The 23,224-nt window shown below is 54.6% G+C and overlaps 10 protein-coding genes across 10 annotated transcripts; 4 read left to right on the plus strand and 6 right to left on the minus strand.

Annotated features, from left to right (window-relative positions):
* Positions 1-203: 203 nt before the first annotated feature.
* Positions 204-1,122, minus strand: GLOTRDRAFT_58712 (uncharacterized protein; the record flags this gene model as incomplete). Its single annotated transcript, XM_007866306.1, has 5 exons — positions 204-422; positions 476-601; positions 661-737; positions 795-955; positions 1,012-1,122. The coding sequence occupies 5 exons, from the start codon at positions 1,120-1,122 to the stop codon at positions 283-285; spliced, it is 615 nt and encodes a 204-aa protein (XP_007864497.1). The 3' UTR covers positions 204-282.
* A 921-nt stretch (positions 1,123-2,043) lies between these two features.
* GLOTRDRAFT_74143 (uncharacterized protein) lies at positions 2,044-3,888 on the minus strand (the record flags this gene model as incomplete). The annotated part of the gene is made up of 7 exons (XM_007866307.1): positions 2,044-2,174; positions 2,235-2,508; positions 2,560-2,778; positions 2,833-2,992; positions 3,042-3,440; positions 3,504-3,646; positions 3,712-3,888. Coding segments are annotated over 7 exons (1,503 nt in total), but the record flags the coding sequence as incomplete, so codon positions are not given.
* A 1,117-nt stretch (positions 3,889-5,005) lies between these two features.
* GLOTRDRAFT_38198 (uncharacterized protein) lies at positions 5,006-5,212 on the plus strand (the record flags this gene model as incomplete). The annotated part of the gene is made up of 1 exon (XM_007865739.1): positions 5,006-5,212. One exon carries the CDS (start codon positions 5,006-5,008, stop codon positions 5,210-5,212), a length of 207 nt encoding a protein of 68 aa, XP_007863930.1.
* On the minus strand, positions 5,153-6,333 carry GLOTRDRAFT_110552 (uncharacterized protein). Its single transcript, XM_007866308.1, has 4 exons — positions 6,260-6,333; positions 5,967-6,207; positions 5,250-5,891; positions 5,153-5,191 (listed from the first exon to the last, which is right to left on the minus strand). The coding sequence occupies exons 1-3, from the start codon at positions 6,302-6,304 to the stop codon at positions 5,359-5,361; spliced, it is 819 nt and encodes a 272-aa protein (XP_007864499.1). The 5' UTR covers positions 6,305-6,333; the 3' UTR covers positions 5,153-5,191; positions 5,250-5,358.
* A 199-nt stretch (positions 6,334-6,532) lies between these two features.
* Positions 6,533-7,912, minus strand: GLOTRDRAFT_137727 (uncharacterized protein). The gene is made up of 4 exons (XM_007866309.1): positions 7,724-7,912; positions 7,583-7,667; positions 7,278-7,534; positions 6,533-7,211 (listed from the first exon to the last, which is right to left on the minus strand). Exons 1-4 carry the CDS (start codon positions 7,875-7,877, stop codon positions 6,667-6,669), a joined length of 1,041 nt encoding a protein of 346 aa, XP_007864500.1. The 5' UTR covers positions 7,878-7,912; the 3' UTR covers positions 6,533-6,666.
* A 611-nt stretch (positions 7,913-8,523) lies between these two features.
* GLOTRDRAFT_74145 (histone deacetylase complex protein) lies at positions 8,524-11,419 on the plus strand (the record flags this gene model as incomplete). The annotated part of the gene is made up of 17 exons (XM_007866310.1): positions 8,524-8,839; positions 8,937-9,225; positions 9,277-9,290; positions 9,341-9,479; positions 9,530-9,642; positions 9,699-9,826; positions 9,879-10,068; positions 10,128-10,157; positions 10,216-10,327; positions 10,378-10,425; positions 10,477-10,543; positions 10,601-10,699; positions 10,746-10,810; positions 10,861-10,940; positions 11,005-11,120; positions 11,172-11,253; positions 11,304-11,419. 17 exons carry the CDS (start codon positions 8,524-8,526, stop codon positions 11,417-11,419), a joined length of 2,004 nt encoding a protein of 667 aa, XP_007864501.1.
* A 29-nt stretch (positions 11,420-11,448) lies between these two features.
* Positions 11,449-15,307, minus strand: GLOTRDRAFT_115345 (carbohydrate esterase family 9 protein). Its single transcript, XM_007866311.1, has 17 exons — positions 15,125-15,307; positions 14,620-15,103; positions 14,435-14,567; positions 14,375-14,385; positions 14,300-14,311; positions 14,052-14,245; positions 13,947-13,998; positions 13,804-13,887; positions 13,622-13,740; positions 13,398-13,551; positions 13,325-13,336; positions 12,877-13,272; positions 12,628-12,817; positions 12,305-12,569; positions 12,030-12,250; positions 11,850-11,973; positions 11,449-11,792 (listed from the first exon to the last, which is right to left on the minus strand). The coding sequence occupies exons 1-17, from the start codon at positions 15,284-15,286 to the stop codon at positions 11,592-11,594; spliced, it is 2,814 nt and encodes a 937-aa protein (XP_007864502.1). The 5' UTR covers positions 15,287-15,307; the 3' UTR covers positions 11,449-11,591.
* Positions 15,308-15,460: 153 nt separating this feature from the next.
* GLOTRDRAFT_74149 (uncharacterized protein) lies at positions 15,461-16,467 on the minus strand (the record flags this gene model as incomplete). Its single annotated transcript, XM_007866312.1, has 4 exons — positions 15,461-15,716; positions 15,783-15,962; positions 16,015-16,198; positions 16,262-16,467. The coding sequence occupies 3 exons, from the start codon at positions 16,465-16,467 to the stop codon at positions 15,822-15,824; spliced, it is 531 nt and encodes a 176-aa protein (XP_007864503.1). The 3' UTR covers positions 15,461-15,716; positions 15,783-15,821.
* Positions 16,468-16,583: 116 nt separating this feature from the next.
* Positions 16,584-18,105, plus strand: GLOTRDRAFT_120590 (DNA repair protein rad10; the record flags this gene model as incomplete). The annotated part of the gene is made up of 5 exons (XM_007866313.1): positions 16,584-16,795; positions 16,852-16,951; positions 17,005-17,081; positions 17,132-17,303; positions 17,372-18,105. 5 exons carry the CDS (start codon positions 16,584-16,586, stop codon positions 17,858-17,860), a joined length of 1,050 nt encoding a protein of 349 aa, XP_007864504.1. The 3' UTR covers positions 17,861-18,105.
* Positions 18,106-21,476: 3,371 nt separating this feature from the next.
* On the plus strand, positions 21,477-22,979 carry GLOTRDRAFT_115348 (alpha/beta-hydrolase; the record flags this gene model as incomplete). Its single annotated transcript, XM_007866314.1, has 4 exons — positions 21,477-21,720; positions 22,131-22,323; positions 22,387-22,622; positions 22,659-22,979. The coding sequence occupies exons 1-4, from the start codon at positions 21,691-21,693 to the stop codon at positions 22,977-22,979; spliced, it is 780 nt and encodes a 259-aa protein (XP_007864505.1). The 5' UTR covers positions 21,477-21,690.
* Positions 22,980-23,224: the final 245 nt, after the last annotated feature.

The following is a 23,224-nucleotide window of genomic DNA, read 5'->3' on the forward strand; positions in this document are numbered from 1 at the left end:
TCGCGGCATCTCCGCGGAGTATCTCAAGTCCGCCCCGGTCCGCGACCACTGGAGTAGCGCGAAGGGCCGATGCATCTAGATCCCCAGTTCCTATGGTTGGCTCTCAGCCCTTGCTCCTCAGTTCAATCTTGAGAGGGCTCAGAGAGAGGGCATAATGAATCAAGTGCAATATTCGAAGATTCCATTGTTAAGCATAGAATTATACGATTTCGTGGTATATTATATCGTCAGACAACCCTCCCTTAGCCCCTCCCCCGCGTTGTCAGGAGAACCGAGGAACAGTCAAGCTTGCTTCTCGCCCTTCTGACCTTGTGACTTCCGGAACTCTGTCATTGCTTGTCTCCTCATGAACCACTGGAACAAAGGGATCGTCAAACACGAGACGGCGATCCATGCAAATAGAACACCGAAGTTCAGCCCAACTGCACTCAGAATTAGAATTGTGCTCTAAAGCGAGGAGATGATTACAGCAGACCTTGGTTCCTGGTACTGAACACGATGGTTCTGACGGCGCGTGAGACATTGTAGAACGGGGCGGCGTATCCGTAGCGGAAGATCGTAGGCAGGAGCTCGATCGGGTAGTATGATACGGAGACATTGGCTGTAACGTCGTGGTTGGACTTCAGCGCACCCCCCTTGCATGAGATGTTGAACACATACCGATTAGCCATAGGACAAGGAAGAAGGGTATGAATTTCGGCGTCAAGATGGTCACCAGAGCCTCCACTGCGAGGCCACTTTTACAATGCATTACGTATCAACTCCTGGGCCGGTATATCAAGTAAGGCACTTACAGAGCGGTCATCCCTACCCAGGCTAGCATCCAGAATGCCACAAAACCACCATTTCCGAATCTACTGTCACCTATCAGACGCGAACACGCTTGAGACAATGGGACGACTCGCCTGCGATTAAATGGTACCTTGAAGGCAAGGCTGACAAGTGCGTAGTTTAACTAGGATGTGTATGAGGTTTCTAAAACACGATGAATTGCAGCTATTGCCCGCTTACCGAGATCAAGAAGTAAAGAGATGGAGGAACGATTAGACGAAGCTTGATGAGAGAAGACAGTTTGAGCCGGCGATCGAGGCCAGATACCATAACGCGCGCGGTAAAGTTCATTAGCTACCATAGCGACCTATCAGTCCTCTTGCGACGGGGTCATATGACAGGGAATCGGCTTACCACCGTGATAAACTGAACACAAAGGGGCACGGCTCTGTCAGCCGGGGCTACGCAATGAGCGCAAAAAACGTACAGCAAGAATGAGCAGATAAATCAGGCCGACGAAGTCAACGGCGGAAGCGCTACGCAGCAGTCCGAGTCAGCACTGAAAGGATAGTCAGGATACGCAATTCTCGACATACACTTCCACGTCGAACGGCCGGACATTCTGTACAGCATAGGAAATAGGAGTCGTGACAACTTGAGGTGCGCGAGCAAGCAGGTTGCCTATGTTCGCTGCGCTTGCAGGTAGTTGTGTTACGTATCTATTGGCGAAAAGCGTGGAGATGTTTTGGAGTGACATGGTCATCTGCAATCAATTAGCGACAAATATGCCTCAGGCACTGAGGTTAACACCATAGGTAGGATAATAAGACGGCTAGAAGCTCGCTGAGTGAGCTCACGAGAAGTGGATAACTCAAACACGTACTAGGCGTTCTCGTTCCTGGCTTCAGATCCGAACATCGTGACAGCTGACGATCCATTATACGATGCGTCTGCAGACGCCGCGGCAGAATTCAGGGAGTTTGTCGCTCCCGGATTTACTGATTCCTATGGGTGAGTGCTTCCCTCTCTGATCCAAATGAATATAATTCACTCACTGGTGACGGCGAGCCAGCAGTCTTCGTTGACGATATGCGTTGGAAGGTCAGACGGACCATTAGGGAAATTGCTGCTGGGAAGTATATGCCACGATATCTGCTCCTTAGGTCCAGTGAGGCTATAGATATTTTGTGAAACGAAGGTCCCAATCTCTCCCCCGTCGAAATCCTGATTCGTCCTATCCGGAGTCGCATGCAAGGCATGCGTGTGCCACCTGGGTAATGTGAGATCTACCGTGACGTCAGGAGTTTCTATCCAAAATGGCACGTCGGTGCATATGGGGCGGAATTTGCTGGAATCAATGTCAATCTTGGTCCTGAAACTGGTGCCTTTGAAGGTCATCAGGGCTATATAGAAGTGCATGATTCAGCCATGGACACGGAGACGAGGCACATGCTATTATTTACCATTCTCATCCTTGAGCAATGGCTTGTCGATGATGTTGTGGTCATTGACGTAGGTGTTTATCTCATATTTGTGGAAGTCGACCTTGGCAGCATAGCGCATGGGCACGAACCGGTAGTAGTCACCCGGAGGGCCGGAAGTCCAATCTTTGGCCAAGTCAGTGAACATATTGATATGATCGCGTATGAGGTAAAAGACAGGCTGGCGCAAAGAAATCGAGAAGGACCATAGCCGCTCTGCGTTCCATGCTAATGGTGTAGGCATTTCGCATCGAACCTGACAACAGACACTTCAGGCATGTCGACTGTAAGAGTATAACCGACCTACCCGGCAGGATTCAGCCTTCAGCAGCCGGATATCGTTGAGCGTGGACGTAACTCCGACATCATCTAGATGAACCTCCAACTGCCCCTCGTATCCGCCGGGGCTAATTACCATGGGCACCGTGTAACTGATTGTAGAGCCATCCCCGGCCTTAATATGAATATGGGCAGCTTCTCGTGTTTTCGGCCGAGGAACGTCCACCAAGCCATCCCACATCCAATTCTGCAGGCAGGTTTGTAAGTAACAGCAGATCCAAGTCAAGCACAGACGGCTGACCTTGGATGCCTCGCGAAACGGTATGTGGAGGGTAGTGCCGCCTCGAAGCTCCACAAAGACCTTGAGCGTTGTCCACATCCGCTTGTCGCCAGGCCGAAGAAAGGCGGTGGGCTGCATGTCGTGATACGACGGAGGAAAGAAAACACGTTGTAATTCCGTCCTACAATCGTCTCAGTCCGCTGAAGCAGCACGAACATCATTTTCCGTACCTTTGACGATCTGCCCACGGGCCGTAGCGCACAAAGCCGCCATGAACAATAATCTCAGCGCCCCATTCCGGAGCTAGATCACCATTTCCGATCTCGAAGTCCGCAGACCCAGTTCTGATCTGAGCCTCTAGCGGTGGGACGGTACCAACCACGTCAGCGTAATAAAGGAGCTCCAGCTCGGGAGCCTCGAGGACATGACGTTCCGCCGCGTACTCAAGTTTCAAGGCTTCGGGCCCTACGGGGCTGATAATCTCGCCGCCCTTGTTGGTCCTCCACCACGCACGTATACCGACGCCATGAGCCTGAATCCATTTACTGGGTTCAGACTTCACCAGCCGCGATAGTTTCAGACGACGCCATAGTTTGGAGAAGGCGTGATAGGATAGGTATGGGCGCAGACTCGAGTACCTGTTTTGATTCATAAGTAATTTACGCGTGCTGATTGAGGGCTGAAATGCTCACTTGGAGTTCTTGACCTTCTCATCTACCTTCTGTCCAAATTCAGCCATAGGAGACTGGAAGCTAGTGTTGTCCACATAATGTGAAGACACGTTCTTGAACTTGATGTTCAGAAGTTGCTTATGAATATCGAACTTAGACTTGGACTGGGTATTCAACAGAAATCAGACACCAGAACTCGTGAAGGCTGGATCAGCCGTAAAACACGCACCGGGACAATCCCGAAAGTACCCTCAGCTTCCTTGAATTCCAATATCAAGAGGTTGGGTGTGGAAGCGTTCCCACAGATTACGGCTGCTTTATTTACTTCAATACCTAACGGTAGCAGGTCCGTTGGATCGAGTCTCGGTAGCTGGCTCTTGAACCAGGCAATGGCTTTTCGGACCATTTGTGGTGGGCCGATGGATCTGGTAGGGTACAGAGACGGTGGATACAAGGGAGTTGCTGTGCCAAAACAGTCAGTGTGTTTATGCAAACCACAGAAGGGTTAGGGTACCTTCAGGAGGGACGGGAGATTTACGGAATGTATCGCGCGAACGTGACCGCCTATTCTCTGAGCTAAAGCGAGGGGTTCCCATTAGGTGATCTCCGGCACTGCGCAATTTCTCCGCGATATCGTCATATGCAGCAGTTCTGTTATATAGGAACCACTCGAGGCCTTGGATGGATATTTGAATCCGGCATGAGGGAGGCCAAGAGGACTTGGTGTCTAGAGCATTATAACCGTCTCTGAGATTGGTGCGTACCAACTCAGAAGAGTGAGGAATACACACGTCCGAGATCTTCGCCACCTATCCGAGAGTTGTATAGGTCCTCCTCGCCCGCCGGCGAACGAATCCAGTAGCGCCAGCTAACCTGCCCCTTGACTATCTTAATCGTCTGGTTGCTGGAATGGTATCTAAGGTTCTTGAACGAGAGTCTCCCAGCAAGTAAAGATACATGGATTGCCCCTGCACAATAATTAAGTACACAGGTTCGTGGAACACAGCCAGCATGCTCACCAAATTCCACCCATGTACTTGAGCTTCCTTGGTTCCAGAGCGCGACACGCAGAAGGAGGGTCAGAAACAAAGATATGAAGCGGTTCCAAAAGAACAAGTATAAGATGACAGCCAGGACAATGACGGCGCATACGATCAGCAGCAGGTAGTTCAGCATATTGCTACCTTCCTCAGAATCACAAGGTCATCCGGAGTGTAGAGTTCAGCGTCGCTTGTTGGCTTGACGCTGTCTATGGTGCCCTGAGTCCTCTTCCGGCGTGTCCCTTCAGGGTTGCAATATACCGAGGATAAGCAGCGGATTCAAGGAGCACTGGCGTTGCCTCGGGAGGCGGAGGTGTTGAAGCGTGTGGACCGCTATGGACCTTGCATACGCGTTCTAACAATAGCTTCCTCCTGCCGCCGGCTACGGGCGCTTCTTGCGCTGCTCGATTTCCCCCTCCTCCAACTGACGTCTTTCCACTCGACCCCCACCCACCGGCGACACGCGTAAAACACGCTGCTCATATGAACTCGGCGACGACTACGACAACGAAGAGCAGAGCTCTCCGTCGTTTCGCGTTGCACGCTACCTCTACGTGCGCGACGCAGGCGGAAGCATATGGCAAATGCATACTTGCGACATACACCGACGTTAGGAAGGATGCATGCAAGGAAGAGTTCGCCAAGTTCGGCGCCTGCTTGAGGGAATCGGTGCGTCTTCCCCGGAAATGATGCAGATGGATAGCAAGCATTGAGCTTGCGGTGATAGCTGAAGAAGAAGTGGTGAAACGAAGCTACTAAGTCTGCATATTGTACCCATCCGCCATTCTAGCTTCAATAATGTACACGCTGTCCGAACACTATCCCACACCGCGAGTTCATCCACCATCATCGTCGCCCAGCCCACCTGGAACACGACTTGGCGGCTCGGCCTCCCGCTCCTCATTATTTCGTCTCCTCGCCGCCATTCTCGCCGCTCTGGCCCTCACTATCCTCTGCAGGCTGTCCGGCAACTGTCCCAGTCCAGCGGGCGTCACGTTCGGCATTGGGAGGCCATCCTCCGGCTCCGGCGCGGGAGGCGGGGGACGTCGTATGCGGTCTATGACGGTAGATAGCCGGAGTTCAATAATGTACGGTGATTCGTCGGATTCTGGCGGTTTTGAATTAGCATCGGACGGGGGTGGAGGAAAGATACTGGAGCTCAAAGGGCTAGCGCATTCCGACGCGTCTTCGGCCGTTGGGAGCAGAGAATATGTTGCGGAGGGTGCGATGGAGGGAAGAAGGGGGTCTGGGGTATCATCGGGAGATGCCATGATGTATGAGGTTTCATACGCGATCGTTGTGAGCGCCATTTGGAGCAGTACGATGAGGAAGTCAAGAGATAATAGCTGGAGCTTGTTCGGGACATGTGCTACATAGCACGAACGGGTCAGCGCCCAAACGCACGGAGACAACAATGCCCAAATAATCTTCGTGAGTGACGCACCCATGCCGACGAAGTCGAGGACCGCCGCCCGCCCGACCGCTGCGCCCTCCGCCGCGTGCGACCATATGCTCCCCGCATTGAACAGCAAGATGAGGAAAAACCAGAAACGCAAAGAGCGCTTCGGGTCGAGGTCCCTAGGCCTGGAGAACTGGAACTGGGTTGCTGAACGGCATATGAGGGGCCAGACTCGCGGGGAGAGGAAGAATGACAGCGTGAACAGCTGGTATAGCAGGGTGTCGAGCTTCAATACGAACTTAGATCAGGGCATTTCATGAGAGATACAGCACACTCACAGACTGGATGATGTGCTGCCGCTGAGCATAGTATCGTATACGCATGACATGTATGCTAGGGCAGCGACTTCGGGCCCCTCACCGCCTCGCGCGAGGGTATTGTTTGCACGTATTTGGATCCCGGAAAACATATCGCCTATGTAGCTTAGCTCAGCCTTACTAGTATGCGCTAGTTCAAAAGGTTCCAATGGTTTGGCTGTCATTAACTGGAAGAGAAGCCGATATCGATCTACCTACTACCAATACAAAGTGAAGGCAGCGCGCGGCACTACATAATGGCTAACGCGCCAACTTATGAATGAAGTCCATGGCAAGGTCCCATATTACAAGAAGAGCGAAGCGCCAGTACCGGATACATCTATGATGAGAAAGAAGCCTAAAGCGCGTCCAGCATAGTCGTCCTGAATTTATGACCCGGTCGGGGTGTGACGAGAGCCGGGCGGCGAAGGAAGGAAGGATACTCTGGACCCGTGGCTGCTCTTCGTGCTCTGAGTGTGATCCGGGCTTTGAGCGGTGGAATAGTATAGCGCTTCAGGTGAGAAAGTTGTCGCAGGACGAGCTACGGGAGCAGCAATCGTCGGTTGTCCCCTTGGATCAGACGAAGGCACCGCAGGCTCAGGGAGGTCCGGAGAGGCGCTCTTCTCGTACTGCTGCAACTGTTCGTGACTCCACCTTCCGCCCCCGTATCCTGCCTCTTCGTCAGCATAAGCTGGGGGCACCTTGGTCTCGTCGGACAGCTCCACGTATCTCGTGCTGAGCGAGGAGCTCGCATTGCCCTCGTAGGTGGCGTAGGGGTTGAATTCTTTATTATATGGGCTGGAGCCGGAGTCGAGGCTGGCAAGGCTTGCATAGCCGCTCTGACGGCTTCGCCTGGCCAACATCCGGGAATTGCGCATCTCACGTTTCTGTCCCTTCAGCTGAAGTAAGTAGCGAGTCGCAATCAAAGCGCCATCTGTTATATGGGCGTTCATTAGAGGAGGGACGCCACGCCACGCATGAACTACAACCGTCCACTTACATAACTCGGTAAAAAGAACGGTAAAACCAACGACGAGAAAGATCGTCTTCGTGATCTCGAGCAAGCCAGTACATTGAGCTTGCGCCTGGCTGTTTGTGATCGCCTCTTTACATGCTTTCACCACGTCACTTTGCTCCGCGTGCGTGATCATCCAGAACAGGTAGCCCGCCACGCCGACGTTCAAGAGGAAGTGGCCGTACAGGAAGTATGTGTACATCGCTATGAAGAGCTGTTTCCGAGCTATTGCACCTGCGAGCCTATACCATGGTTGGTCAAGACACCAGAACTTGTAACGAGTAGCTCACCCCAGGATAGAAGCAAGACATAGCAGGGTTTCTACTACGCCAGCGACAATGAGGACGCTATTGGCATGTGCGGTCATCATGTTACCTGGACGCCACCCATGTTATGACTGCTGTGGAGGCAAGAGATACAAAGCGACTTACTCGCGACCTCGTGCCATAGCGCAATGGTCAGCACCCCGGTAATTGCTATACCGACTGTGGACATGCAGATGACGCCGAAGCGCACAGGTAGGCAGCAGCAGAATTGCTCTCGCCGCCATATCCCTCTAATGAAATCTTTGAAGTGAAAAGACATGAGTGTTGGTTTCGTGCCGGGACGTGATGGGTCGTAAGAGTCAAGAGAGAAGCAGAGTACAATGAACGGAGACAATAAGACAGAAACCGAGGCAAGTCTTGTACCGTGAGGCCGAGGCTATGCACGACGCCTCGACGGAAGAGCTGCGGTGTCGTGTCGTGCGACCCGGCGGCAGCATGGTGATTACAACGGCTGAATATAGCGTTGAGAGTCCCTGTATTTGACGTTTCAATGCACGCATCTTGTTGGGCAATGCAGGCCTATTTCTGGTCTGCATCCGGGCTTGCACTGCATTAGACCCGGCAATCAGTTTGCTTGCCGGCAGCAAGCCTGAGACTGTTTACAAACAGTTATTTGAGTCACTTGCTACGAGACATAGACACAAACAGCAGCAGTACGATTCCAAATTCCACGTATTTTTGACATTGGAGTTGTGGCGTGAAGATCACTGATTTGCATTAATATTGCATCTCCTTGGCACAAGCAATAGGACCCACAGGCCCACAGGCGTCAACAACGAATGGAGATTGCCGGCGGCAACGGGCGAGATGCAGCGCGTCCTTGTACTTCCTCCTTCAGCACCTGCTTCAATACCCTTCCAATGGCTACCACTACTAGTATGAACACCCCCCATGCAGGTGATCCCATGGATGTGGACACAATTCAGGCTGCTGGGCGCTCTTCCGTCGGGGAAGAGCGTCGAGCAGTCTCTGTCCCACTTGAGCCATCACGGCAGCCACAGTATACCGTCGGTTACGTCTACGACCCCGTCATGATGTCCCATTGGCGCCCTGGGCTTGACCACCCGGAGCAACCAGAACGTATTTCCAGAATTTATCAAATTATCAAGGATAATAAACTCCTCAATAAAATGAAGAGGATCCCGATCAGACGCGTGAGACACGAAGAAGTCCTTCTCGTGCACAGCGCTGTCCACCTGGCCAAAGTGCTCGAGATCAGCTGTGAGTGGCATTTCCAACTTTTAACTAAGGCGGTTCTGAATATAAGTTACCTTATAACCTGCTTGTAATGGACTATTCTCTACAATTCTTCTAATAGCTTTTACCGAGGAGTATATTCTAGAGTCAGATGCTTTCTACAACGAGCTGTCCCTCTATGTTTCTCCTAAGACACCCCTGGCCGCGGAGCTAAGTGCCGGGGGTGTCATCGAAGCAACTCTTGCCGTAGCAAGGAACGAATTGAAGAAGACATTTGCCATCGTCCGTCCTCCAGGACACCACGCCGAGCCGGAGGAACACATGGGCTTCTGCTTTTTCAACAATGTGGCAATCGCAGTACGGACAGTTCAACAGATGACGAACATAAGAAAGATTCTCATATTGGACTGGTGAGTCGAGGACGCACCCCGCAGCCATCAGTTCTCACCCATGAATTCCAGGGACGTGCACCATGGTGGGTTCCTAGAAATAGCATGTCGTCTGTGTCTTATTTAGCATCATTAGGCAATGGGACTCAAAAGGCCTTTTACGACGACCCGTCCGTGCTGTACATGTCTCTGCACCGCTACGAGGGTGGCCGTTTCTATCCATGCGGCCCTTTCGGAAGTATGGAAATGAGCGGCGAGGGGGATGGTGTGGGATAGTAAGCACATATTTTACGAATGCCTCTTTGCGCTGACTTCGTTATACCAGCTCGGTGAATATTCCATGGCCAGAAAAGGGCATGAGGGACGCCGATTACCTACATGCCTTTTACCATGTAGTCATGCCAATCGCAAGAGAGTTCGCCCCCGAGCTAGTAATCAGTACGGACACGTCTCTTGCTATTCTTGCGAAAGATTATCCTCATCCGTGGACATAGTCTCCGCTGGCTTCGATGCAGCCGACGGAGACGAACTTGGCGAATGTCACGTCTCACCGGCTGGATATGCACATATGACGCACATGCTTTCGTCCTTAGCGGGCGGACGACTGGTCGTTGCTCTTGAGGTGCGTCTGTCTATTAGACCTACCGTGCACACCCGTCATAAAAATATTCAAGGGAGGGTATAACCTTGACGCCATATCGAATTCTGCGTTGGCAGTCGCACGGATGATCGTTGGCGAAGAGCCACCAGAACTTGCCCCGATGGTCGCTTCAGAGACCGGCACGGAGACCGTGTATCAGGTTGCTAAAGAGCAGAGTAAGTACTGGAAGAGCGTCGTGCCCAAAGCAGTGGAACCTCGCGAAGGTAAGCCCGTACTATGCACACTTATTCCTCCAGATGATAAAACGAGTTGTGCGACGCAGAACTGGAACCTCTCACCTTCTCGATACCTGGTAAGGAGGGATAAATGTTAGACTTTACGTACTGATCGTAATGCCGAACATCCCGCAGAATTGTTAAAGGCGCATCGGCAGGATTATATGTACCGCCACCACAACATGCTCCAGATACCCCTATTGACCCAGAACACGGAGGAGCGGTTTGGAACTCAAATTATGTGCACGTATGTCCGTGATATTTACGTCCGCAGTTCGTCACCTCACGCACGCATAGGCCCGACATCAATGACAACAAGACGATGGTAATATTTCTGCATGAATTGTGAGTTCTGAGATGCTCCCAAGAAGCGGTCCTTATCACGACTCCGAACAGCGGGAATATTCAGGTAGAGTTCGACAGTATTGTCAAGGGCACATTGCATGAGGAGCACTCATACTTGGTGAGTACCTGTGGAGACTCGAGGAAGAGAGAAGTATGATATATACGGATGTTCTAGGTTGATTGCTCTAGACAAGTGGTTGACTGGGTCCGCGAAGAGGGGTACTCTCTGCTCGACGTCAACATTCATGCAAAGCCTGTAGAGGGCACTGAGAAGGTATGCTGGACTTTTCGCTATATTCATGTCGCTGAGCGGGGATCAGAAACGAGGAGCTCAGGCTCCAGCGGAGCAGGAGCTCATCACATACCTTTGGGATAACTACGTTCTGTGCGTTTTCACATTCAAACATAGTCCCGGCCTTTCTCATAACTTTACAGGCTGTCTAAGGCCAAGTGCCTCATTCTCATAGGGCATGGCTCGGCCTGCCAGACGCTTATGCTTCTGATGAATACCAGGCGTAAGTCTGATCAATGTTCCGTGGTTTGGTGTCTCTGAATAACGGCTCGATGGTCATTGAATAGCGAATAGTATGATGCGACGGACGCTAGCGATCTTGCAAATTGTTGGGAATGGTCGGGTCCCTCTGACACCGAAGGACTCGAAGGAAGCAGTCGAGTTGAAAGCTTGGTATGCCAAGGTGCGCATGAATCCGTTGGTATTTAGCGTCGTGTCTCAACCTGCGAGTCAGCACTCCCTCGTCATCATTCCCAAAAACCACCGATTGCTATCTGAGAAGCCCCTCAAGAGGCATGGAAGACTTTGGGTGATAGGTGAGTAGCACGCGGCTTCAATATTCTCTCAGCCTTACCATCGTGGATAGAGGAAACAAAGCCAGTCAAACTTATGATGAAGGCATTACCAGCTATACAAAAATACGTCAGACAAGCCATGGCTGCTCTCCCGCGCGATGATGCCCTTGTCAATGGCGATAGCTGAGTATCGCAACTAGGCCGGGTATTTGTCGGCCTCAAATTCCATGGACTCGACGACGAATTCTGGATACAGGGCGATAGGTCTTCTCATCGGATTCACGACTTATTTATTTGTTCTTGTGTATCGCATCAATTGTATTTCATCAGCCATTCCTTGCTTTCTCCGACATAGAAGATCATAGCAGATCTACAACACCCCTCCTCGGTGAAATGACGCCGACGACTTTGCTACTGAAATCAAGCAGATCGCCTCCCGTAGTGGCCACCAGATCGCTCAGAGCGGGAGGAACGGACAGTCCAAGCAACTCTTCCACGTTCACAGACGCCAGAGAGAGCGCCTCCGACTTTGAAAGCTCGATGTGGGACTCGAGCGCAGCCTATGGTTTGCATAGATACGTCAATATCTGTTCCTTATATACCGTGACTTGACTTACCCATGCAGCGTCGAATCGGATGTTGCGAGCAGCCCAGTTCTCGTGGGTACCGATCCCCACCGTCACGTTATGTGCCAGCAGCAATGACACAGAGCTATCTCGAGTCAACGGGGGACCCGGCAAGCTAAAGGATACATCCCGTCACTAGCATTCCCACAGACGATAATGACCGCCACCTACACTCTACGCTCCTCCCAGACACCTGGGTAGGGACGAGGAGGGGTTAGGAGCACTCCCACGCCGTTTTCGCCTATTTCTTTTGCGAGTAGATGGGCCTCCGTGGCTCCCGCAAAGGTCAGCTTGATGCTATGGCCCATCTCCGCTTCGACTTCGCGCTTGAGGCGAATCAGAGTAGCCATGACGTCTGCGTTCTGGACGGTGACGACAAGAGTAGTCTTGCCCTGCACAAAGCCTCAGTTGGAATAGACTTGTGATTGGAAAAAAATATATCCGACCTCTCTAACTCGCTCGAACCAACGCCCCAAATCGCCCTTCCCCTCGCTGCCGAGCAGCCTTCTCAGAGCCGCAACCTGGGTGCTCACGCTCGGGATGGCCCCTCCATGTCCGACCGAGACATGCAGAGCGGCGACGTCTTGCACTACCGCGCCCTTCTCGAGCTTGTGTGCGGCACCAGTCGAGAACGCGACGCTAAGTCCTGAGAGGAAACCGAGAGGTTTAGGTGCCGATATGCCGGTGGTAACACCGGAGCGGTAAGCAATACTGGATATCAACCCACGACGTTAGTCGAGAAAGACTTGAAGATAGTAAAAGAACGTACAGTGCGTCCCGGGTAGCGTACTGCAGTCCGTCGACGGCCTGCATGACTGAATAATCCCCTCCGAGGACCTTGGGTAGCTCTCCCGAGAGCGGGTCGAGGGCATACCCATCCTGCGTCGACACCTCTCCCTGAATCTCCTGAAGAGCCAAGGGCGAGCCATACGCGGTCAACCCAGGAGAGATCGCGCCCCCTGCGATACATCAACCCATAAGCTTGCATCCCACCCCTCATCTCGAGGAGATAGCTTACCCTTGAGATCGACGAGCTTCGCCTTTCCCGCAGACGCGGCTGCGTCACACGCGCCCTGGCAGACCACCTCCCCGTTCCTCACCACCACCACGCCCTCGCGCTCCTTCGCTAGGAACACCTGCCGCACCCCGCCGGCAGCCTTGACGTACACGCTCCCCACGTTCGTGAACACCACCACCTCCGCCTCCGCGTGCTCGGGCAGCAGCGGCGGGAGACCCTCGTATTCCAGCGCGTCGCGCGCCTCCTTGTCGAAGTCCGGCGTGGCGGGGGCAGATTGGAAGGAGTCGGGCTTGGGCGGGGCGGCGTGGGGGTTATCGAGCTGTGCGATGCCGTCGATCCAGACTTGTTTGGGCGTCGCGCCCAGCGCCAGCGGGTGGCTGTCCCAGATAACAAGGTCTGTCGGGGTCAATCGTCAAGGCTCGGCGCTTCATGCGGGCAATGAGCTCACCTGCGTCGTAACCTACAGAATGGCTCGAATTAGAAAAGACGTGGACAGATACAGGCTCTCGTAAATGACGCACCTTCCTTGACGTACCCGATCCGATGGTCCTCGCCCATAACCGTCGCGGGCGTCGAAGTCACGGCCGCCAACGCGAGGTTCGCGGGCAGGCCGTAGTAGTGCGCCTGCTGCGCCTCGAAGAGCAGGTACCGGCTGTTCAGCACCGGGTGGTCGCTCTACATGCAGGGATCAGCACATATTTCTGCTGCGAGAACCGTGAGGAGCTTTATTGGGACAGTAGTGTACCTTCATGACGACCTGCAGCCCCTCATCGGCGAGGATGCGCGGCGCGAATTCGGAGCCGCGGTAGCTCTCGCGTTTGTACCGTGCATTCGTGGCGAATAGCGCGATCGCGGGCGGGTGGCCTGATAGTAGGAGATTAGTTCATAGCATACAGGGGGTAGTTGTGGCAGGGGGAAACGACTGACCGTAGGCTTTCTTAAGCGTCCCAGGGACGAGGTACGTCTCGTGCGCGTGGTGAAACGCAGCAATGGGGAACTTGAACTCGTTCGCTGCGGTTAATGTTCACGTCAGCTGGCAAAACCTCAAAGCAGGGCAGAGCAAGCCGTACACAATCTAACGATATCCTCCAAGTCCACCGTCTCATAACAATGATTCTGGATCTACCCAGCCCCATCAGCCATCCCACCCCCGCCACAAACACACCGGGGCTCACCTTGACCCGGCCCCGCAAAACATCCACGAGCGCCTCCCACTGCAAATCCTCCGGGAACGCGCCGAGGCCGTCCCACAAGCCCTTTTCGGCCTTTGCGCAGTACGCGTCCTGCTGCTCCTTGATCTGGCGCGCGTGCTCGTACCCCTGGCGGAACGCCCACATGGTGTCCATGCGCGTGCCCGAGTAGACGCGGTCTGCGCCGCGGTATGAGTCGGGGTTGCTGATGTCGAAAGAGGTGAAGAGCGTACCGGGGTTCTCGCCTGCGGGGCGTTGGGCCTGTCAAGTCAAGCTAACGGGGGATTGCGGGAAGGACGAAGACTGACCGCATGCTTGTCTGGGTTCGAGGGTGTGAGTAATAGAATAGCGGGGGGTGGGGGTCGTACTTTATATGTCTCCACCGAGGCGGTAGAGAGGGGTCCACCTCGGAGCCGTTGATTCCATACGGTGGCTCGAGCAGCATGGAGCTGGGTGACCGTTCTTTCGTCGGCCTGAGCTTGATGGGAAAGGCCTGGCCACCTGCAATACCATTCAGTCACGAGCCCCACGCATGAAAGCAGAATGTATGCACCGATAGCGTTGGCAGAACCGGGCAGCACGAGGGCTGTGGTGACACCGCCCGAGATGGAGAGCCTGTAGGCGTCGTCGCGCGTGTTGAGCGCGTCCAAGCTGCGGAGCCAGGGCAGGACAGGCCCGTGGCGAGAGTTGCCGTCGCTCGCACCGCTCAGGGCCGGGGCAGAGTAGACTCCCAGGTGGGAGTGTAGGTCGACTATGCCTGGAGACACCCAGGATCCCTGCGCGTTAATGTGAACGAGGTCATCCCCGTACCATCTGACCAGGCTGTCCTGGACGTGGCCGACGGCCTTGATGAGGCCCTTGTCGAGGAGGATGTCGCCGGTGAGGATCTCGAGCCCGTTGTTCCGCCCCGTCCAGATAGTCGCGTTTCTGATGAGCGTGGGCCTAGTGCCCTCTACGAACCTGTCGGACTGTGGCCGCGTGTTGAAGTCGGGCGGAGGGCCCGGGAGGACGTTGAGCGAGCGGCATTTTTGCAGCGTCTCGTGAGCGTGGTGGGGAACGTGAGACGAGCGGCGGGGGAGCGGTGGCCAGAGCGTGGACAGACGGAGAAGAGTGCAGACAAGCAGACCAGCGAAGAGAGCACTCCAGACGCGAGGACGGCGACCACGGCGCGGGGGTTCGGCCTGGGGCACGTAGGCGGGCAGTAAACCGGGCTTGTCCATCGTTGCGACGGACGACGTACGCGACCAATCCCTGCCTGTCTTATATCGTCCCAAGGGACGGAATAAATAGCGCGGAATCAGCAGGAGATAGCGAACGCGTCCACAAGCTCGCGCCACCGTGATAACGAGTCTCGCCGGCACACCCGGGCCGGCCACTGCCACAACACTTACTTGCAACGATATTCGCTCATTACTCGCAAGTATCGTACGCATAACAGGGATACAAAGACAAAGTTGACACAAATCTCCTGACTGAGAGCCAGTCTTGCTTCACCCCAGTGCGAGGTCCATACATGCAGCTCATCCATAGTCGGTCCTCCCCATCCACTTCCTCTCTGCTCGCCCGCAGTCCTCTGCGGGGGCCTGGGCTTCCATATCATCAAAGGCAGCTATGGCCGAGCTACCTCTCGGAGCACCCTAGATATACATCCTGAGGAGCAGTAACCCTGTAACTGAAATGGAAAGAAATGAAGCAGGACTGTGTAATGTATCGTACCTATCGTCAGAGAACCAAGGGTCTGGTGACGTGCGCAATTCAGGATCGTGACGGGCCCGCAAGCGATGTATCGAGGTTGCTTCCGCCATCGAACACAGGACCCTCCTGCTGTCCTCGCAGCACCGGCTCAATGTCCGGAAAGTTCTGGCCAAGTGCCTCCAGTAACTGGTGGCGGTAGGACTGTGCATACAATCATTACTGATTCTCAACACCACCGAAGACATATACGCACATCTACAGCCTTAATCTTCGCGTTCATGAACTGGTTCTCCGTCGCCGCGCGCTCCAGCCGGTCGCGCGTGAGCTGCATCGGGTTCTTCGAGTTGTCAATATCCATCAGCACCTGGATCGGTATCATCGTCCGGCAGTGCTGCGCCATGTCGTCGATGCTCGCAAGGTGGTTGATCACTTCGTTGCTAGATTTAAACACTACAGTTCAACATCATCAACGCGCAACTAGCGGGGGCCCTCGCACGTACACGCGCTGCCCGACCTGCTTGCCTGCGCCGGGCTTGTTCTGGTCTTTGGAGGCGTCGGTGACGACGGTTGTGCCGAGGTTGTAGAGCGCGTTGGCGAGCCCCATGAGTTCCATCTCGAGGTCGCCCTGGATCCCTGGTGGAGGTGACTGGGAGTGCCTCGGAGAGTCCGCAGCTGGTGTTACAGCGTTTGCGACATTGCGAGCCATTGCAGAGGCCTCGACGCTATCGATACAGGTAGAAAGAGAAGCGAGACTTGCGAGAGTGTGGCTTGTGGCTGAGAGAGAAGCATCGCGTTCGCACGCGTTTGGAACGCGTCCAAGCCATGTCTGCTGCTCCCGCCACCGCCGGCTCCTCCTCGTCGCGACCACCCGTCAAGCCGCCCGTCGTCCAGCCCGGCACCGGCAACAACATCATCGTCAACCCCTGCCAGCGCCTCAACCCCGTCCTCGAGCACATCCGCAATGTCGGCAAGGAATTCGGCGACATCGTCCCCGACTTCCAAGTCGGGCGCACCACGGGCGTGCTCTTCCTCAGGTACGCCTTGACGCTTGACGCGCCTCTGTCGCCCGAGCTGACTGTTGCCAGAAAAGCCTGAAGTATCACCGGTTGCACCCCGAGTACATCCACACGCGCATCGAGCGCCTCGGACACTCGTATAACCTGCGGATATTGCTGCTCATGTGCGACGTCGTACGTGTCATTCCGTAGCCTCTACGTCCTCAGCCCATGACCGGTTCCTGCAGAGCGAACACCAAGACCCCATCCGCGAGCTTACCAAGGTCTGCCTCATCAACAACATCACCATCATCGTCGCCTGGTCGTACGTAGCCCCTCCCCTCCTCCCCTTTCCTCCCAACCCACGCTATTCAGACCAGAAGAAGCCGGCGCGTACCTCGCGACATACAAACAGTTCGAGCACCGCCCACCGGACATGATCAAGGAGCGCGTCGAGAAGGACCACCTCTCGCTCCTCCGCACCGCCCTCACGAGCATCAGCAAAGTCAACAAGACCGACGTCGAGACACTCCGCACGTCCATCGGGGTGCGTCTCCTCCCATTTATCCATCCTGCTCCCTCCCCTCCCCCAAAGCTAACCACGCACCGCACCAGAGCTTCGCAGACATCGCCCGCGCCTCCTCCACGCAGCTCCAAGCCCTCCCGGGCTTCGGCCAGGTCAAAGTCCGCCGCATGAAAGACGCCTTCGAGCGTCCCTTTCGCAACTCCGCCACTAGCATCCTCTCGTACACCACATCCCAGCCGCGCGCTTCTCAAAACGACAAAGGCGAGGAAAAGGGCAAGGAGCCGACTGTTCCCGATCGTGACCCGAGCGTCCTCTGGGACGATGACATCGACCTGGGTGACTTCACTACTCCCGCACCGGAGCCCCGACCGCCTCCCGTGAACTGCGGACTAGTAGAGAAAGAGCCGCAGAAGGATGCAGACGCGGCATCGCAGCGCAGGAAGCGTCCACCTAGCCCTGTTTGGGACATTGAGTTGGACCTCAATCCATCCGATCTCGACGAAGGCGACGCCCCAAATCACCCGAGCAAACGGCGAAGAGAAGAGGTCGGCTTTGGAACTCCAACCGGGGTACTATGACACAGGATGAATTGAATGGAACGGCGCCCGATCTGTACAACCTCTCTACTAGAATCTAACTGTAAATCATAGCTGTCATCTACCTACAATAACATTGAATAATGTGCGACTAGCTTGCTCTATGCGTAGAATAATATAGCAATAATGACGTTGTTTTACCAAGCGTGCAGGAAAAGGGGAAGCGAGGCCCGAGTCTACGACACCGAGACATTCGCCTTCCAATGCTCACGCAAGGTCCTCGGCCGCACTGGCCCGCCACCATAGTGCGCCGACGGGCCAGACTTGAGAGCAGCCATGCGCTGATAGTGTATACGCATCGCCAGCCGCTGCAACGCGGCCTTGGTGCGCGACCGCTCGAGATGGGCGGCTCTTGTATCCACTGTACCACAAGAAATATCAGTAATCGAGACAGGAGATTACAGTTGATGGCACCTCACCTATCTTTCCATGTACCGAGTATACTAGATTTTTGATCCGCTCCAAAGGCATGAGCTTCCTCTCCTTCCGCGGGCTACTCGTGGGTGAGGGTGTTGGCTCGTCGTAGGCCTCCCTCCTCTCCTCAGCGACGTAGTTATCTATGTTCGTCAAGGCCACACTCAGGATCTCGACATAGTAACCCAGCTGGTCGTAGTCAATATCCTGGTTGCTCACATCGAACAGAGCGCCGGAGGCCACAGGTGGGGACAGTAGAGTCATCAGCCTCGACAGTGGCGGTGATTCCGTGAACGTCGTTGGTACGGCAAGGGGCTGGGCTTTGACCTGGGGGGCCAATCGTTCCTGGTCTTTCCCCTCCTGTGCTTCGGCATACTGGTTGACGGCGGCATTGTTCGCTTCAATCAAGACCACGTATGCAACGAATCGTGCAACACTAGCGATGAGGGACGAGCCGCACATGAGCATGGAGAAGAGATGCGTTTTGTTGGCTGGTGTCAGTTCGCTGGCCAAGCAAATCAGTCTATCGCACAGGGCCTGTTCCTGCAAAAGAAGGTCGATATGATTCGGCAAGACACGTAGAGCAAAGGGCTGACCGAAACGTCAGAGGAATGCTCCTCCCAAAACCGACCAGAAGCATCGACAGCCATGATGACACGCCTCCGAAGCTCTCCGGTAGAAGACGAGTCCAACCCGACCAACAGCAGTGTAACGATCATCTCTGGTAGCTCCTCCACGGATACAGCACCCCATCTAGGAATAAACTATAAGATCTCCCGCCTCACTGCAGCGTTCGCAAGACCTACTGAGCTAAGAGGGAAACGATGTTGACCATGCGGTACAGGGCAGCCGCCCGTGCGCATGAATCGACACGTAATTTGGGTAGTACGACGTCCCCGTCGTGACCGGCAATTTGCAAGTATAAAGGTCTGGCACCGAGACGGCCAATGCTTTCCCGCATCAGAGGCACCACGGATAATGCATCAGCGTTTGATAAAGAATCCCTCATATTCTCGAGAGTCTGAAAGCAAGTCTCGGAAAACTCTCCGAAGACGGGCAAGAACGCTGCACAGAATTCAGCCACACGACTAGAACCACGGGTAGGAACACGCATACCTGTCTCACAGAGCCAGAGGAGCAAGGCGGACAATTGGGCTGCGTCAAGATCAGCGCATACGCAGGCCTCCACATAAACCCTGGCCAGGCTCATGTCTGGTTAAACACAGACTTAGCCTCGAATTCATGGAACGCGAAGCAGGACGACACGCACCGTTAGCCATAGCAGCTTTCTTTAATCCCCGCATGATTGGGTGCAGTTTGTGGCCCTCGAGGCTTAACGTCGGCAAGGCTAGTAAATCGTTCCCGTCGTGGGCAAACACTTCGGTATCGAACACCTTGACACCGACGGATGCATCTTCCGTCTTGACCTTATTCTTCCCCTTTTGCTGGCGATCCTTCTCGAGGATCGCACCAACTGCCTTCGCATTTTTCTCTCCGAGCAGCCGAACACGGTCTTCCTCGTCTACAATCTCGCCGTCGCTCTCTTCGTCCTCGTTCTTGTCGAGTTGAGGACTAGACGATTGCCCGATCCGCCTACCCTTCACGACTGCGCGCAAAGCCGCATCCTCGTCATCTAAGTCCATCTCCTCGTCCTCATCTTCCATTTCCTCCCTCATGCGGTCCTTCCCGCGGGAGGCAGCTGCCTCTTCGGCATCACGCATAGCCGACATGCCCCGGCCGCGCTTGTCTGCCAAGGTCTTCTCCCTCAACATCGAGTCTAACGGATTGCTTCCCCTCTTTTTCTTCTGAGGCTTCGTGATTTCCTTGCCCTTCGTCAGCACCACAGGTGCTTTGCTAGGACCCGGCCTAGAGAGTCTCGTGCTCGCTCGCGTAGCACGTCTGCCCTGAGATGGCGAACGTGATCGCGAGCTCGGGGAGGGAGAGCGCGAAGAAGAGACCTTGGGCGTTGGCGCGACGGAACTCAAACCGGTCAGGGGCGTTGTGAGAGGAGTGAGCGGAGAGGTGGCTGCGAGGCTAGGCTTGATACCTGACTTGGGTGTTGCAGGTCTAAGATAGCCGTAGTCAGATCATGCAAAGCAGTGCAAATACAGACAACTGCAACATACCCTTTGACCGGCCCCCGCGACTTCAAGAAGTAGTCAAACGTCACCTCCTCTGCGTCAGAGCTGCTATCCGAAAGGTCCGGCAGGTCGGCATTCCTGGGGACAGTCTCCGGCTCTTCGCTAAATTCCCTGGCAGCATATGCTTGCGCTTTCGCCCTGGCAATTATCTCTCGAGCTCTGGCTTCAGCATTGACAACTTCGGGAGTAGCGGGGAGAGGAGGCAGCTCATCCGCAGGTGGAGGAGTAAAGGGCCGGAAAACTTCCGGTTCCGGTTCAGCAGGAGGAAGGGGAATAGGGACAGACGCAGCGGTCGAAGGAGTGGCCGAAGTGTGAAGCAAAGCGCTCACTTCGGTCTCGGATCGCATAGTACCAATGGAGATAGAACCCTCCTCAGTACTGCGGTCGACATCCATGGGAGCAGGTTCCAACTCCACCCGAGCATCGTCGTGGCCGGCGGTATCAGAGGAAACGAAGGAAGTCGACCTACGCCATTGTTCGATATTTTCTTTCGTTTCCTGTGGATCCTTGTGCACGAGCCGCGGGGCAGAGAGCTCCTGCTCGTCGGACTGGCTACTCGGAACGCGCTCTTCGTCATCCGTCTGGACGGCAGCAGCGGGCTCAGGCTCAGACTCCGCCTTCAACCTTTTCTTCGGAGAAGGTTTATCGACAGAGGCCTGATCAAGCGTCAAGGTGAGATTCTCCCTCGAGAGCAGAGGCCCTTGGGATTTTTGCGGCGACATGGAAAGGAACTCAGGGGTGCGTACGAAATTCGAGGACGACCCAGGCTTGACAGACGCCCTTGATACATGCACTATGGACTCTATGGGGTCTGACTCAGTGTCCGATTCGAACTTCTTCTTCCGCTTCAGCAGGTTCTGTGAAGGTGGTTTCGGTGCGGCTGCTTTTGTGGGTGATCGAGATAAAGCGCGGGGGTCCGGGGAGCGAGAGTGCTTCACGACGGCGTCGGAACCAGATGAGATCGAGAGGACAGTACTCGCTCTCGTCTTGCGCGGCGAGAGGATCTCCACGGCATCCATCATGACGCGAGATTTGCTCCTCGTAGTACGGGGCGACAAGCAGACAACAGAGTCACTGGAGATGGATATATGCGAACCAGAAGACACAGAGATGACCTCCTGGTCGAGTTTCGGAGGGATATTGTCCTTTTTGACCCTGAGGGCGCTTTGTATGCTTCTCTGGCCCTGTTTCAGTGGCGCCTTCGGCTGGGACGACGAAGGCTGAGACGAAGACGGGGATCTACTCGATGAGGGGATTATGTGGAAAAAGTCGGTGACCTTGCCATTGGTCCGTGCCGGCTTCTGGCTGGGCTTGAGGCCCTTTGTAGTTTTACTCATGGCCGCGTTCGGTGTGGCTTGCAGCAGATGAGCTGTGGTGGCGGAGGCGCTAATTTCGGAAGCGCGTCAACAAACGCGTTATTTGGTCGCGTCACGGGGACCCCGGACATTCTGTAATCACGTGTTCGCGTGAGTCCTCAGCGCTCAGCCACCACGCGGGAGGAGTACAGAACGTCACTTGTGGCTTCAGAATAATCACCGTCGATTCGTAAGGAGTAAACTAAGTACTGTCGAACTGGCGGTATAAAGACGGAATACACTTGGAGGGCGCCCACTAGTCCATCTTAAAGGAAACCATCTTCATTTCACTGACAACTGCATCATCACACTGTGCCCTTGCATTCATTGTCATCCTTGAAGCCACTGCATCCACCGCCAGCGAATTCACGCTTAAGGGCAACTGCAGAGAATGTTCAGATTACTGTCAAGGATCCTCTGGACCACTATGCACCGGCCATCCTTCATGTCCCGGAGGATATGGCGCAGGGCGCTCGGAGCGACGCAGCTGTCGTGCTCATCAGTGGTGCCGGGGGCGGAGTAAGCGGCCCTGGTGGTGAGTAGCTCAGGGCAGAAATCCACGAGTGCCCGGCGTTGACGAAAATATCCACGTCTTCAGGGATTTATCCGTCGCTAGCGGACAAGCTGGCGTCCCTTCTTCGCATTCCGACGCTACGCCTAGATTACAGGCAGCCTGCAAGGAACAAATATTGTGTACCGGACGTCCTCGCTTCGTTTGATTACTTGTTGCAGCGATTCTCCTCGAACTCGTTCGTTCTGGTCGGGTGGTCCTTTGGCGGCGCACCTTGCTTTACGGTCGCAGCCCGAGACCAGCGCATGAAGGCCGTCGCGACTGTGGCAAGCTAGACAGCCGACACGGAAGGTATTCAGGCATTGCCTCCTCGACCTATGCTGCTTCTGCATGGGACTGGCGATGATTCTCTGAGCGATTACTGCGCCAAACGACTGTACCAGATGTACGGTTCTGCGAGAGGCGAGAGAATCCTCAAGCTATTCGACGGTGATAATCATGGCTTGACTAGAAATTCTTTGAAAGCCGAGCAGTTAATCTTTGACTTTGTCTCCAAGAACCTGGGGAGGAGGGTAGAGGATGGGGAGGAGGCCTTGAAAGCAGAGAATATGGTCGGGGATAAGGAAGACAGAGTTAAGTTGATGAAGGCAGGCAACGACCTTGAGAAAGAGTCCTTGTAGCGAGGGCTCGCAGCTCGTAGAGTCACTGTATCTGCAGCATCGGTAGTTATGGAAAGAACTGCACATGGAGGAGCTTGGAAGAAAGCATTCGGTGTGCTTGGTCGATCAGGAATCGTGGGAAAAACATACATATTACATACGTCGTGGCAGACTTATCTCGAGCTTGACGCACGCCTGCAGCCTTAGACGCGTTGCAGCTGCTCGCTGAGGGTAAGTATACGGCCCTCTCCCATTCGTTGCGTGTC

This window comes from Gloeophyllum trabeum (genome assembly GCF_000344685.1).
Source record: "Gloeophyllum trabeum ATCC 11539 unplaced genomic scaffold GLOTRscaffold_00004, whole genome shotgun sequence".
Taxonomy (NCBI): domain Eukaryota; kingdom Fungi; phylum Basidiomycota; class Agaricomycetes; order Gloeophyllales; family Gloeophyllaceae; genus Gloeophyllum; species Gloeophyllum trabeum.